At 37.3% G+C, this 15,400-nt stretch overlaps 1 protein-coding gene across 1 annotated transcript in view; it reads left to right on the plus strand.

Annotated features, from left to right (window-relative positions):
* The first annotated feature begins 726 nt into the window (after positions 1-726).
* LOC144642271 (golgin subfamily A member 2-like) overlaps positions 727-15,400 on the plus strand; it is a 29,512-nt gene continuing 14,838 nt past the window's right edge. The window contains exons 1-16 of the mRNA XM_078501251.1: positions 727-813; positions 904-1,041; positions 5,087-5,136; positions 5,740-5,794; positions 6,421-6,473; positions 8,354-8,387; positions 9,276-9,308; positions 9,544-9,597; positions 9,827-9,907; positions 10,085-10,123; positions 11,760-11,822; positions 12,392-12,485; positions 12,992-13,098; positions 13,790-13,848; positions 14,036-14,096; positions 14,444-14,524. Of these exons, the coding sequence (XP_078357377.1) occupies positions 766-813; positions 904-1,041; positions 5,087-5,136; positions 5,740-5,794; positions 6,421-6,473; positions 8,354-8,387; positions 9,276-9,308; positions 9,544-9,597; positions 9,827-9,907; positions 10,085-10,123; positions 11,760-11,822; positions 12,392-12,485; positions 12,992-13,098; positions 13,790-13,848; positions 14,036-14,096; positions 14,444-14,524 (1,050 nt within the window). The 5' untranslated portion in view covers positions 727-765. The remainder of the gene's footprint in view (positions 814-903; positions 1,042-5,086; positions 5,137-5,739; positions 5,795-6,420; positions 6,474-8,353; positions 8,388-9,275; positions 9,309-9,543; positions 9,598-9,826; positions 9,908-10,084; positions 10,124-11,759; positions 11,823-12,391; positions 12,486-12,991; positions 13,099-13,789; positions 13,849-14,035; positions 14,097-14,443; positions 14,525-15,400) is intronic.

Here is a 15,400-nt window from a genome sequence, read left to right on the forward strand (position 1 = left end):
AAGGTGCTACTCATTTTGTAGAAAACGTTAACGTAATTCGTCTTGAATTAAAGTATACACTAAAGTAGCAGAAGTAGATTTGTTTACTTTGATTTTTCTTTAAAGCGGGGTGGGGAAAAAGGGTGGTAGCTGGGAGAAAAGAAGGCGGAACTCTACGCGATGCGGAAATCCCGCAAGGTTCCGGGCGGCGGGAGAAATTAAAAATAGGCAATTGTTCGAAGTATTTTGCAAAAAGGACGGAATCACTAGGGAAGGGGCGGGAACCAGGAGTAAAAGCCCCTCACCCCCTCACTCCCCCTCCCCCCTTCAAAAATAAATCCTCCCCGCAAATACGTACGCCCACCTGAAGGAGAGAACACACCGTGACATTGAGCAAATATAAGCCCAGGGCATATTTTTGGGACCCTTACCTGAAAAAATGATGAGGAAGAACTTGGCTTCTCTTGATGGAATTATAAATTAATTAGGTGAAATAATTGAACTTCTTTTCAAGCTTGCGTGAATTGCGCTCCTTGATCTTGGAAGCCTTGGTTGAATTACGAGCTCAACCAGAAGTTTTCTCTTCGCCGCAATTTTCAAAAATCTAACGAATCGGCACGTTCTCTACTCAAGACCAGTTTGTCACCGCTTGACAGGACACTACGCTGAGTGTCGAGCGAGTGTGAGTGTCCTGTGGCAGGTTCAAAGTGCGCGCCGCATGATGGGTGTTGTGAAAGCGAGGCAGCAAAGCTTTTATGTATGTGGCAAAATGTCGTGAACCTGTAAATGGCTGATAGTGGTCGCGAAGAAAAGCTGGCTGCGGCCAGAAGAAAGGTACGACAATGTAGTTATCGCTTTTTATCGTGAAGAGAACTCACTGTCGTTCATAGTGAAGTGATCTGATTTTTCTGTTGTGCGTTGTAGTTAAAGAAATTTCAACAAAAGCGGACGCCTTCTTCGAGTCCAGCGGTGAAAAATGTGAAACATACAGTGGATTGTTCTTCGACTTACTCATCAAGTTCATCGGAATCTGGAGGAATCCCATCAACAACAGATAACAATGTTAGTATTATGTAATTTCTGTGTTTATTTCAAGTGATAATGTAAGGCCGGTACAATCCTTTAAGTTTCAATTACCAAGAGTATGTTGTGTAGTGTTCGAGTCTTCTAGCGGGAAGTTGGAAGTGATAAGCTTAGTATAAGCTTATGTGTAAACACACGTTCAATACTCTCCACGGGTAAAAATATATCACGCACTATTCTTAATAGCTGCTTCTCCTAGCAGAAGTTTCATTGGGCTTGATGCTGATTTTCGTAAGAGTTTCAGATGGGTGGTCTGTTGCAGAACTGATAGTTTTTTCATTGTTTATATTCGGCCTCAGCTGATTTCACTTGTATGACGATTTGGCGAATCCTGGTTGGCTTGTGTTTTCGCAGCTCAGATTTTCGCTGAAATACGATCTATTCTTCCGAAATTAACTACATGAGGCTCTTTTATTTCTGTAAAACGTATCTAGGGTACTTTTGAACTAGTAGTTCCCCTATTGTTGAATTATTTTTATTCTTGTTATTTCAAGTGAGGGTTTCGAAATACTTTTGTTTATGATCGATTGCCCCAGTGATCGTGCATGCAGAATAGGTATTTTAATTCATTTGACACAAATTCGAATTTCAAGTTTCTCTTTAAAATGCAGTTGCATTAAAACAACAAATAAGGAATTTATTGTTGTAAAACTTATAAAAAGTTCATGTATATGACAATTACAATAATTCAGTTACTTAAAAGCTACAGTGAAGCAATCCAAAGAGTGGAGCCTTGCTCTACAGACATCCACTTATAATTATACATTGTAGTCACTACCTGTCTTCTCATTGCCAAGAGTCTACAGCTAATTAATTAATCTGAGAATCAGCACAACCTACAGATTATTCACTAATCTGCCAGCAGATAAGTTAATAATCTGTAGGTTGCGCATGTAATGCATGATTCCCGGAGCAATTTCAAATTCACATGTGGTGAGTGGCATCTTGCACACAGCAAAGTAAAAACATTGCTCGTCGATTCACTTCTTCGTCTGAGCAAGAAATTAAGAAATTGCTGGACTATAAAGAGACTCAGAAAACACAAAAAGAGTGACAAACGTTGAGGTTGAACTGTTCCATGAACACCTTGAGGAGAAAAAATACAGTACTGTAATTGTGTAAAAATTATCCACTTTAGCCTCGACTTGAAATCATTGTTCGCAGGGATTGAAGCATAATGTAGGAAAGGTCTATAACTTTTTGGGCACCAGTTCCTTTGGACAAGACACTTTTCTGTGGCCTGAGTTGCACACTGTTATGCAAAGTTATCCTCACTTTGCAGACCCTTATGTGTGCGCTGTATATTTTTCATTTGTCACCATAATGTGTTAACTGTACCCTACATGTCTACATACATGTATGTGAACATGAATGTGACTGTAAATTAACAGTGTACATGTATTCACTACAGTCAACTCCCTCTATAGTACTTAGCATGTAAGGGCATCATAAAAATCAAACTGATTTGAAAAAATTTTAACAAATGATAAATTTAACGAAAGATAAATTTAAACCACAATATATACATGTGATATGGTACAGGTCAGATATAAGCGATGAATGGGCACACAAAACACATGCATGCTATTCATGTTAGCACCTTTTTAAAATGGGTGATGAAGCATTATTTTTTTTTGTCTTCTAAATATTACATTTGTTTTGTACTGCACTGCCATAAATTTGCTTTGTGTGATTATAAATAGCAAATTATTTAATTGGCTTGTTGTACCAAAGGTCCAAGTCTTATTCATCTTCTACTTTCCTAAAGATAGAAATTCTTCAGTATACAGTTTGATTTTGATTTTTCATTTTCTCATATTCATTATCATAATTTGAAATAAAGGAAAATAAAAATCAATTGAAAGTGGTTTGAAAAATTTTTAACCGTAGATAAATTTATGCCACAGCGCCTACATGTACAGTTTGTCTCTAGGTCAAGCTATTCTGTGATTCAAAGGATACACTAATACTTTCAGATTATAATCATGGTCTTAAAAAATGTTTATACAGCTGAAAAGAGCAATGAAAGGACTGTTAATAGTGTACATGTAGTTGCCATTGTGTTTACATTGTACCTTTGTAGTCCTTCGACAATTTAACAAAAATGATTGTTCAGTGCCCAGGGGGGTACTTAGGATTTTAAGTGACCGGGATGATAGAAGGAATTTTTGGGCTGGTCATTTTCGATTCTGGGATTTTTTTGGGTAGAAAAATTTGTCAAGTATTTGCAACCAGCGAACAATTACCAGCGCAGTTCGCTGGGAGCAACTCTAATGTTGGTGAGGAAAGATTTCTCTGACGCTGACTAGCGATTCCATTATATACTCCTAAAATTCGCAGGCGCTTGTATTGTTCTCGAGCTATATTTGGCATTTAGCACGTGAACAAATGTTCCTGCTCATATGATTTTAATTAAATTAATCCATATTTGGTGCAGCGAAACATGCGTTCAATACAATTGAAAATATTGGTTTCCTGCTCCGGATACATAGTTAAAAGGGTTCAAAATGTTTTCAAACTCGGAGCGCAAATAAAATTTTGCGTTCAATAATTCCATATTCCTTATTTGGCGTGTTCGTACGTGCCCGTGTTTTCACGATGTCAACATGTTTTCACATCGCTCATGAGTTTTCTGAGCGGTTAGTGTGAAACGAAGACTAAAATGCAGATTGAGGGTAAAATGAAGACTGCAGACCGGGAGAAAAATGCAGACAGAGGGTAAAGTAACAAAATACGAGTCACAAAGCCTTCCGCCGACTCCAAAGTTCGAAGAAATGTATGTCAGATTATGTTTCGCATGAGCGAACACGTGAATGGACTGGTGGTATTAAAATGTTTTTATGCCGACACAAAATGTGTTCAATTTTTTACTTTTATTACGGACTTGACCTTGTGAGACTTCAAGTCTTCGTCACCAGTAAACTAGATGAAACTGAATGGTTAACAGCCCTTTCAGCTGTTTCAGGCTGTGCCCTTTCGGAAATTATTTTTTTACGCACACGAACTCATTAAAACTCAAGTCATTTGTTTATCGCTCCTTGTGTTGCAGCCATACATGTCACGAAATCCTCGATCGTCTGCAATTCGCAACGCAAGCAACCAAGTTAACCGCTCGCTATAAACATAAAAGTGTTGTACCTTTTATTTTTTTATATAGTGTTTTATTACGACGGTTAGCGAAGCAAAGCGATTATTTATAACCTTACTGCGGAAGCGTTTAATCTGTGCCAGTTAAAAACGCTTGAAAGAGCTGTTGCGGTGGAGTAATTTGATCGCTGAACGTGACCTTGCTGTATCGGCATGGTATAAAAGAGAATTATTTTTCTAAATTATCCTTAAACCGTCCAGTTAAATGGGTTAAATCGGGTTTTCAAACGTATCAAAAAGTTAATTTGATAGCTTTTGATCAAATTATCTATTTTGTATGACATTTATCACCAGTTCATTTTCATGATAGCTCATGCGCAGCGTTGTCTGGCGTACATTTCTTCGAAATTTGGAGCAGCTAGCCGGCAGGGAAAAATGGCTTTGTGACTCATATTTCGTTACTTTACCCGTCGGTCTGTATTTTACCCCTGGTCTGCAGTCTGCATTTTACACTGACCGGATTGAAAAACAATAATTCACATAAAACATAACTCATTTCTAGAATTCACATTCCTGTAGTTTCTTTTATTTCACAACATTTTTAAAAGATAATTCTATACAAAATACACATGGTCGCACTACTTAACGTATCGTTATTACTAGTTTATATTTGTAAATGTACATGTATGTATGTGCAGGAAAATCAGATTGAGCTTTTATAAGGCTTTTATGAGGGTTATGTATAAGTCTGATAGCTAGAGAGTCTTTTATTTTGCTGGAGCTGTCATGTATTTTTTTTTAAACCTAAAACAAATTTAAAGCACAGCACAGTCTTGTACGTCCTGGCTAAAGCTTGCCTGAAGGGCAACTGCACTTTGCAGTCATGTTTTAAATCTCATTGTCTGTTTGTTAACTCTGTTGTTTGCATTTATTAAAGGTAAATATTACCTCACATGACCCATCGTCTTCATCACCACCCGTAAATGGGTAAGTACATGTATTTATTGAAGAGGCTAACTGAAATTTAGGCAAGGTTAAACTGGAGACAATATTCGCTGGCCAGCGGTTGCTCTCCTGAACTTGGGGCAGTCTCAGGGTTTTATAAGTGGCCGCAGTTACTTTACAGCTTTCCTGTGGAGTTCAATCCATTTTACTCACATTGCCTTTTGAACAAGGACTGCCAATTCGCCTTTTCATCCCCGCCCTCCCTTTCCCATAGGTAAGTATCAGTAAGTATTTAGTGTTGCCTTTCCACTGAGTTTTTTCTCTCAGTGTGACAGTTCCTGGTGGTTGCCACTCGCAGGGTTGTCATGGTTACCTTTCGTGCTTGCTGGCGGCTCCTACATGTACGTAGACTCAGGCACCATCCCCACACTCATCTATTGGTGATGAATTTAATGAATGTAAAGAAACCATAATTATTTTTCAGATATGACTGACATTGTAGAGTAAGTAATGATACACGTGTCCTTCAAACCCAACCCACCCTGCAGAACCCTGGTTAAGAAGAACTATCATGTTTATAAAAGAGATCCAGGTTACCATCATCATGAAGTTTAAATTTGTTTTTGTTTTTTGTTGTTTTTACAGAACCTACCTTCCAGAGGAGCACAACACCCAAACACAACACGAAGTCAGTGTACATTTAAGTACTTTACAGTAGTTGTTTATACAATTCGGCCATAAATACATGGTGTATTATGTTAAAATCTCCCAAAGTGCTCATCAACACCTACAGCTTTCATCTGTATGGTCACACAATGCCTGTTCTTTATCTTCAGACCTGAATGCCTAAACCACATTTATTTAACTTATTAATTAACATGACTTGTAAGGTTTGACTGTGTTAGGGAGAGGATTAATTTTTATTAGAACTGCATATCTCAGAGAATTCTCACACTCTGATTGGTTATTGATGCAAGGGATTAAGCATGGAATTGGGACTTGAAAGTGAGGCTTTGCGTGATATTGCACCGGCGGTTCCTATTCCTGTTGTGTTACACTGTAGAATTCAGTAGAATTCCGATTTCTCAAACCCTCAGTTTCTCAAAACTCCTTATTTCTCAAACCAATTTTTGTTTCCCTTGGATAGCACTTCTCTGTAATTTTACCCCAGATTTTCTCAAACCAATTTTTGTTTCCCTTGGATAGCACTTCTCTGTAATTTTACCCCCGATTTCTTGAACCTCCTGATTTCTCGAAGCAATTTTCATTTCCCCTGGAGGTTCGAGAAATCAAATTGGATAATATGCCTTTTGTTCATATTTTTAGGCATTTGACAATAGTAGAGATCTTGAGCCTCTTCCATCCAGTTCAAATGACAGGTATAAATGAAAGATGTTTCAAGCACTTTATTATTTTGCAGTTAATTTTTTGATCTCAGTTAATTTTTTATTTTAACTAGTTAGTTTTATTCTAACTAGTTTTTTTTTATTCTAGGTTAATAAGTAGAAAAAGTAGAACACCTCCCCCCCTTGATATCTCATCCCTCCCCCCACATCCTTACTAACCCTCCCCATCCTTACTAACCCTCCCCTACTATTTCCTGTTATCCCCCTCTGCTAAGTATTATCATTTTTTTTTTCTTTTTTACTAACCTGCACTGGATTTGAACTCTCAACCTCTGGATTTGCTGTCCAACCCCTTATCCACTTTGCCACGTAGGAAACGTTGGGTGAACCACTATTTTTTTAAATATATGATACCCTAACCCTAACCCCATTATTTAACTAGTTAAAAAAAATCAACTAGTTAGAAAAAACTAACTAGTTAAAATAAAAAATTAACTGCAACGCATATATCATGAACAGCTGTTTAACAACCACATTAAATTGTGTCTTGACTAATCTAAATGATAACTTTATAATTATTACTCAAACACACATAGAGTGTGTGTGCATGAACAGTCCATTCATCATTATTTTTAGCTGTGTATTGAGTATTTATTTATCAAGTGTGATTAGTTCTAAATCCATGGTTACATGAAGCAGTCTGGTACATTGTAAGTTCTTTTCATGTACACCTGTACAGTATGTAAATGTAACTACAGTCGAACCTCGATTATCCGGACTCGTTGGGACTAGGCTAAATAGTCCGGATAATCGAGAGTCCGGATAATCGAAATTATGAATATTAATGAGCCAAAAAAATACGCCAGAGCATCTGACAGGATGCGTTGGTGCAGATCCGCATAGTTCGCTAACTTCTGCATCCTCCGCTTCTTCGGCGCATTTTTCCACATTAAACAAAAAAAAGAAACGTCGCTTCATAATAGCGACAAATCAGCTGTTAACCATCCTCAGAAACAAAAATTCCGAGGAAACTGATCATTTTGAGGCAGTTTTTCTCCAAAAAAGACGACGAAAACACGCCGATTCGTTCGCAAACAATTTTGAACCTCCAGGCGTTCCATGCATCTTTTCGTGATGGGCCTGGTGACTAGACGTGGTGCTAATATTCGGTCATTCTCGTCCCCATAGCCCTTTCGTTTTCTCTTAGCCGGCTGGGCCTTGGCACGAGGAAACAAAGGGCTCTGGGGACACAGTATTTCCAGTCCTGGATTCTAGGACTTCCGGTCTTCATGTATGCAGTCATGACGTTTCAAAAGAATGTATGAGAGCGTCGTTACGTTTTCGACTTCCGTTTAGAAATTCTTTGTTCCAAACAGCCAATCAAAAAAATTCGAATTTATTCAAAAATCCTATGTCCCCAGAGCCCTCCGTTTTCTCGTGCCAAGCCGGCTAAGAGAAACGAAAGGGCTATGGGGACGAGAATGATATTCGGTGAGGACCGATCGTACTTTCTACGATGTTTTTCACTTCATAGAAGGATTCAAACATTTTGAATTTTGCCATTTTGCCTTGTAAACTTCAGTATAATACAAGTAACCAAAGACAGAAAGCAAATTTATTTGTGTGAATGTTTTTATGGCTAGCGGGAACTGAATAAGGAAGTTGCCTGACTGTTGCTCAAATTGGAAACTACACATCAGAAGTTTTCCAATGTTTTTTGACAGGTAAACCACCTTGAAATAACGTTTAAATCGTTGTAGAACTTAGTTATATCTGGTCTTGAATGTGACTTATTAATATTCATGAAAAATTTGGGACTAGAGATGGAAGTCCGGATAATCGAGAAATCCGGATAATCGAGGTCCGGATAATCGAGGTTCGACTGTAACATGCACTTACCTATTATTTTGCAGGGAATACTCAACTACTGAAAAAATTAAACAACTTGTGAGTACATGAGCTATTCCTGGTTTGAATGGCATTAAGCAACTAGGATTATTTCTATTCCCCTCTGGATGGGATGCGACCCCTTCACAGGGTTAACCCAAGCATTAGATTTGCCGGTACCCATTTATACATCTGGGTGAAGAGAGAGGCACTGAGAGTAAAGTTTCTTGCCCAGGAACACAACAAAGTGACCTTGACCAGGACTGCCCAATATGGAATCCAGCACCCTAACCATTAGGGTGCCACACCTCCCATTGTGCTTGTATAAGTTAACGTAAAAGGTTATAGGATTTGGGTTTTAGGTTTGTGGCTTGTTTCGTCAACAAGCGTCAAGTATGGAAACTTCCAATAGAATGGTAGAGTTGAACTTACATGGCCTTAGGTTTTTCGGACTTCTGCTCCAACGATTTTCCTGAAACTTGGCTATGTGTATATAAGCTGATTCCTGAAATTTAGCAAAAATATATCAGCAATATTTTTTACTGGATGCGATTTTGTCCAAAAAGTGGGGTCCAGTTAAACTCCAGCAACATTTAAAATATTTTTCATCAGTGAAATCAAATTAAATCATATTATTACTGAATGGTAGGCGAAAGTTTTCCCAAAGTTTCATAGCCATCGCTCAAAGCCAAAAAAGTTACGACGCAAAGTTTGACATGGACACAAGCACCTGGAATAACCACAGAGGCACTTTAAACATAGTCAAGGGAATCCCCCCATCCCTCTGGAAATTCCAGTTAAACCCCATACTTCTGTTATAATTTTTGGATTTTGAGACCCCCTACCCCCTCGGAATTTTCAGTGACCTTCCATGGGGTGGGTATGGATGTTTTGTGGAACTGCACATTGTAAGAAGTTACTGATGCTAGAGTTTGTTTTTATTTTCAGTGTTCTCAAATCAATGGACTTACAGTGAACCAGGTAACAGGAAAGAACTTTGGATTGGCAGTGATTTAGTTGACTGTATATTGCTAATCTTTCCTGCTGACACACTATTATTTGACGTCATACATGTAGTAAAAACTGTCTGTTGATTGTTGGTTCACATGTACACATACAGAGTAACAAGGTATAATAGTACACAAAAGTGAAGATTTCATGTAATATTTGTTGTTGTTGTTGTTAAATAATGATATATGTATGTACATCTTTATAGGATCTGTATATAAATGGTGATGATCCAGTGTTTCACGAAATCAAGTCTCTTGAGGTAGGAACTTGTACATTTTTGGTAAATCTCTTCTTCTTTTCTTTATACAGGGGTCAGTTCAATAAAACATGTACAAGTGCAATTTACAAGTACATTACACTTGTAAATTACACACTTTTAAATGTTTTATTGAATTTACCCCTGCATGTAAGTTCCAGGGTCAGGTGAAAAATTATGATAAATTGTTATTATTAACTTATGACGAATTTCTTTCTGTCTTGGACTTTAGAGTAAAAACCATGAGCTTGAAGATAGAGTACAGTCATATAAGAGATCTAATGAACAACTAAACAATCAAGTTAATGAACAGGTAGAGTGCAGTGTAACTTGTAAACATTAATTAAGTTGCATCAAGGGTGGCACATTTCAGCTTTTTAATGTTATCGCAAACAGTTTGTTTCTATTCAATTGTACACACTGCATTTAGTGTAAACAAGGGTTTGCAGTTCAGTGATTTTTTTTTATTATTATTTCAACTTGATTGCAGAGAAGACAAATAATCCAGTTTCAAGAGCAGATAAAAAGGGTAAGAACTGAAATCAAATCTACAGCTATATGATAAACTGTTACTTTTAATTATTCTGGATTACCGTTCAACTGCCAGGCCCAATTGTCCACTGGACAGCGATTTATATATGTAGTTACCACTCAGGACGAGGTGTATAATGTGCCAGTACACAGAAAATAACCGTTGGCAAAACCAGGCAAAATAATCTTGTGACTGCTCTGGATAATCATCTCATCATTTGACTGTATTGTACAGTTTAATGCTGTCTCATTCGAAAAGATGTAAAAATTAATGAACCAAGGATGTTATTGCGACCAGCGAACAAGCACCAGCGCAGTTCGCTGGAAAGATTTCTTTGACGCTGACTAGCGATTGTCTTATATACTCCTAAAAATTCGCGGGCGCTTGTATTGTTCTCGAGCTATATTTGGCATTTAGCACGTGAACAAATGTTCCTGCTCATATGATTTTAATTAAATTAATCCATATTTGGTGCAGCGAAACATATGTCAACATGTTTTCACATCGCTCATGAGTTTTCTGAGCGGTTTGGTGTGAAACGAAGACTAAAATGCAGATTGAGGGTAAAATGAAGACTGCAGACAGGGAGAAAAATGCAGACAGAGGGTAAAGTAACGAAATACGAGTCACAAAGCCGACTCCAAAGTTCGAAGAAATGTATGTCAGATTACGTTTCGCATGAGCGAACACGTGAATGGACTGGCGGTATTAAAATGTTTATATGCCGACACAAAATGTGTTCATTTTTTTTACTTTTATTACGGACTTGACCTTGTGAGACTTCAAGTCTTCGTCACCAGTAAACTGGATGAAACTGAACGGTTAACAGCCCTTTCAGCTGTTTCAGGCTGTGCCCTTTCGGAAATTATTTTTTTACGCACACGAACTCAGTCATTTGTTTATCGCTCCTTGTGTTGCAGCCGTATGTGTCACGAAATCCTCGATCGTCTGCAATTCGCAATGCAAGCAAGCAAGTTAACTGCTCGCTATAAACATAAAAGTGTTGTACCTTTTATTTTTTTAATATAGTGTTTTATTACGACGGTTAGCGAAGCAAAGCCATTATTTATAACTTTACTGCGGAAGCGTTTACTCTGCGCCAGTTAAAAACACTTGAAAGAGCTGTTGCGGTGGAGTAATTTGATTGCTGAACGTGACCTTGCTCTGTCGGCATGGTATAAAAGAGAATTATTTTTCTAAATTATCCTTAAACCGTCCAGTTAAATGAGTTTAATCGGGTTCTCAAACGTATCAAAAAGTAAATTTGATAGCTTTTGATCAAATTATCTATTTTGTATGACATTTATCACCAGTTCATTTTCATGATAGCTCATGCGAAGCGTTGTCTGACGTACATTTCTTCGAAATTTGGAGCAGCTAGCCGGCAGGGAAAAATGGCTTTGTGACTCATATTTCGTTACTTTACCCGTCAGTCTGTATTTTACCCCTGGTCTGCAGTCTGCATTTTACACTGACCGGATTGAAAAACAATAATTCACATAAAACATAACTCATTTCTAGAATTCACATTCCTGTAGTTTCTTTTATTTCACAACATTTTTAAAAGATAATTCTATACAAAGTACACATGGTCGCACTGACTTCATTGGCCAATATATTTAATTTCCTTTAGGAAAGGACAGAGTTAGCAAACAAGCAGCTTTTAGAGCAGCGGTCTCTTAAAGAACAGCTTGAGGTAAGAATTTTATGTACATTTTCAGTTAAATTTCACATAAAATTAATCTGTTTTAAGAACCATAAGGAGTGGTAAAACTGCTATGTTGTGATTTAGTGATAATTATTTTAAGCCTTTATTCTTGCAGGGAGAAAGTTAATCTATAATACATATTAATTTCTGTATCCAGTTCTGGCTCTTAGCAACAGTATATGGCTATTAAAATATGCAAGTGATCACAGCCCTCTGGTCCTTCTAGTCAAGTAGCCAGCAGTTCTATAGTCTTAAGCTCTAAAAGCATCCGTTCAATGTCCAATTACAGTCAGATCTGGAAAAAATATAATGTAGGTTTTGAATTTAATTTTGAATTTATTATTTAACATGAACTTTAAATCCCTTGTGGTTTAAAATAGCTACATGTGTAGTGGATATATTCTGAATATTGAAATTACAGGCTGGCAAGACATCCCTGAAAATTTATTTTCAATCTATCTTGTGCTTGTATTAAACCAGATAATTTTATTTTGCTTCGTAGTCTTTTTTTGTTTGTTCTTTATTTACAAAGCTGTTCTGTCTTTCTTGTGTTGTAGGTCCATATTCAGACAATAGGAATTCTAGTAGGTGAGAAGCAGGAGCTACAAAGCACTGTGTCACAACTGCAAAGGAAATATGAAATCAAACAAAGTAAGCTGCTGTTGATTGCATTAATGCCTCACTTAAATCAAAGCTTACTTAGAACATACTATGATTTTTTTTACAGTTACATGCTACATGCATGAAACTGGATCAGTACCAGTTACAAGCACTTGCAAAATGTGTTGAGTTTGCATTGAATGCTTAACGTTGAGAGAACTCATATCCAGTACTAAACTGTTATTTAACAATTTTTTTTTTTTTTTGGAGGGGGGGGGTACCCCTGACTTTGTTCCAACTGTCTATAAATAACAGCTATCCACTTACCCCTCCCCTCCTCTTATCACCTACACCATCCCTGGGCAAATCCTTCCAACTGAACCCTAACCCTAGCAGAGTGAGGAATGGCAGAAGGAAGAAGGAAGGCTTTGATAATTTATGATTGCCATGCTTGTTCTTGTTATTGGGTTTCTTTCCCCTTCTCTTGCAACCCTTTGAACAATTTCTTTATTGAAACCACATCTTGAAAAGGCTTCTTTCGTTTGTTTTTATTTCAGGTGAAAATACTGAACTAACAAGCAGATTGCAAACTGTTCGACAAAAAGCAGTTGAACTTGAGAAAAATCTGGCAAATGTTACTGCAAGCTGTGAGAAGAATCAAGATGTAAGTATCTCCAGGGTTAATTTATACAACAGGTATAATTTTAAAAGTTGTTGTTAGTAGTATGTTTAACATTTTGCATGTACCCTACGTTGTAACTTTTTAATTATTATTTTTACATGTGATCCGCTGCCTTGTGCATGTACAATCAAACCTCTCCTTATGGGCTTCTCTATAATATGGACACCTCCTTACTGTTACACACAGTTCTCTTGGCCTGAAAGAGACAAAAATTCATATAAACTCTACATTGTACCTCTGTAGTACAGACACCTCGCTAAAAGGGACACTTTTCCCTGTCCGCAACTATTTCAGGTATAGAAAGTAATGTTTAAGTTTAGTTTACCTGTTAGTAGAAAGACATACATGTAATTAGTATTACACATATAGGTATATATATATAAAGACTGCAAGCAGTCGGTTTTTGTTCCTGAAATCCTACACAAGACAGGAAAAGTAAAAAATATGCAAATGAGGGGGAAAGGAGGGGAGAATGAGGCGAGGCAGGAAAAAACTTTTTCCTTTCCTCCGCGCCTGCACTTCTCACAGCTAGCAGCTTTACTGCTCACCCCTCACTTTTTGCTCGATCAGATTCGTGTTTTCTCCTCGAATGTTTTCTCCTGGCATGCTAGGAAAAAAAAGACTGGTCACACTCTACGTATATAGCTATTTATTTTATTTTGTTTTTTCAAAGGATGCAAAGCAACTTCGGCAAGAGAGGGATAGATACCAGACAATAAATTACACACAAAGGTATGCTCTTATGTATTTATTTTTTTGCTCCATTTGCTAGCAAGGTGCAAAGTGAACCTAACGTTTCAGTCTTATCAAGGGTGTATTATGTTAACAAAGTTTCTGTAACAATCATCTTTGAATTTTCAATGTACGCAGTAAGTTATTACATTAATAAATTATTGTTGTCATTTGAATCTGTTTTTAGTCAAGAAAAAGAAGAACTTTTACAACAAAATGCTGAGCTCAGAGTAAAGTTAGAGGCCAAGGTGTGTATTGAGCCAGTTTTGCAGTCATTACCTATTTAGCTTGTTGCAGTAATTCTGTTTGGCATTCTCTATCAAATCCCAACAAAATAATCATATAATTTTTATCACCGTTAAGGCAAAACATCCAGTAATTACATGTATATCATACATTCTCCTAATGCCACCAAATTTTCAGTTCTGAGCGTGAAGAAGTGTAAGGAGAATAAACAAAAGTCATAATTTTAGGTTTAGCCAAACTGATCTGCCTCAGTTTGGATTTTAAAATATTTGTTTTGGGTTTGTTCATGTTGGCCCTAAAAGCCCCACAAAAATGTATTGTTGTTAATTTGTGCACTTCATTTTCTCAGGTTGCTGAGTGTGAAGAGTTGAATAAGACTGAATCAGAATTGTCATTCAAGCTAAAACAGGCTCAACTTGTTGTACAACAGGTTTGTCAAGTTTATTTTGCTGAAGGATTTACTGTTATTTATGGCTTTAAGGTGTGTCTTTCTTGTCAACATGCCTTTGACAGTAGTACAATTTTTCACACAAAACTTCCATGTACAGTCAACTCTCACTATAACGGACACCTTCAGGACCACAATTTGGTGTCTGCAATAGAGAAAGTCCATAGTAGCGGGAGTTTTTTTCAGAAATTCTTATTCACCGGGACTTAAACTCCTGTCCGTAATAACAGGGTCTCCATAATAGCGAGGTGTCCGCAAGGCAGGAGTTGACTCTATAGGTTACATTTTAATGAAAGCATGCTGCCAAAAAACTCTTATGCATGTAGTTTGTGTTCACTTAATTTTTTTAAAGTATTGGGTCAGTTTTAACACAACAAAGAGAACTGGTGTAAATCAAAGAATAGGGACAGGTCTTAAATTTGCACCTCTTCCACCTCCTCCTCCTCCTGTTTGCCTTGCACCCTCTTCCTTGGCCTACTGATACTAATAGTGAGCACCTGGATGTCTCAGTACACTCCAATTAAAGGGACAGTGTCACGGATTTTAGCCAAAATTAGGCATAGGAAATGACCATTAAATTTGTTGAAATGTATAAAATAACCTCTTAAAACAGTGAAGGAATATTTAAATAACATACCAAATGCAAAAGAAGGCACGGATGGCCAAAAGTGACAAAGATTGAAACGAATTGCGATATGGGTTTTTGAAAAGTGATCCGGCGGAACAGTTTTCAAAGTTAATCTTGTCTGCTTGTAACTTTAACAGTGTTTAAGTTATGACGCCCAGGAGACACATTTAGCTGCAAGGAAGCTATGGTTTTGTCATTTAGTATCCAAGAATTGATTTCTTTGCAAACAT

This window comes from Oculina patagonica, chromosome 1, assembly GCF_052425735.1.
Source record: "Oculina patagonica isolate OP01 chromosome 1, crgOcupat, whole genome shotgun sequence".
Classification (NCBI taxonomy): domain Eukaryota; kingdom Metazoa; phylum Cnidaria; class Anthozoa; order Scleractinia; family Oculinidae; genus Oculina; species Oculina patagonica.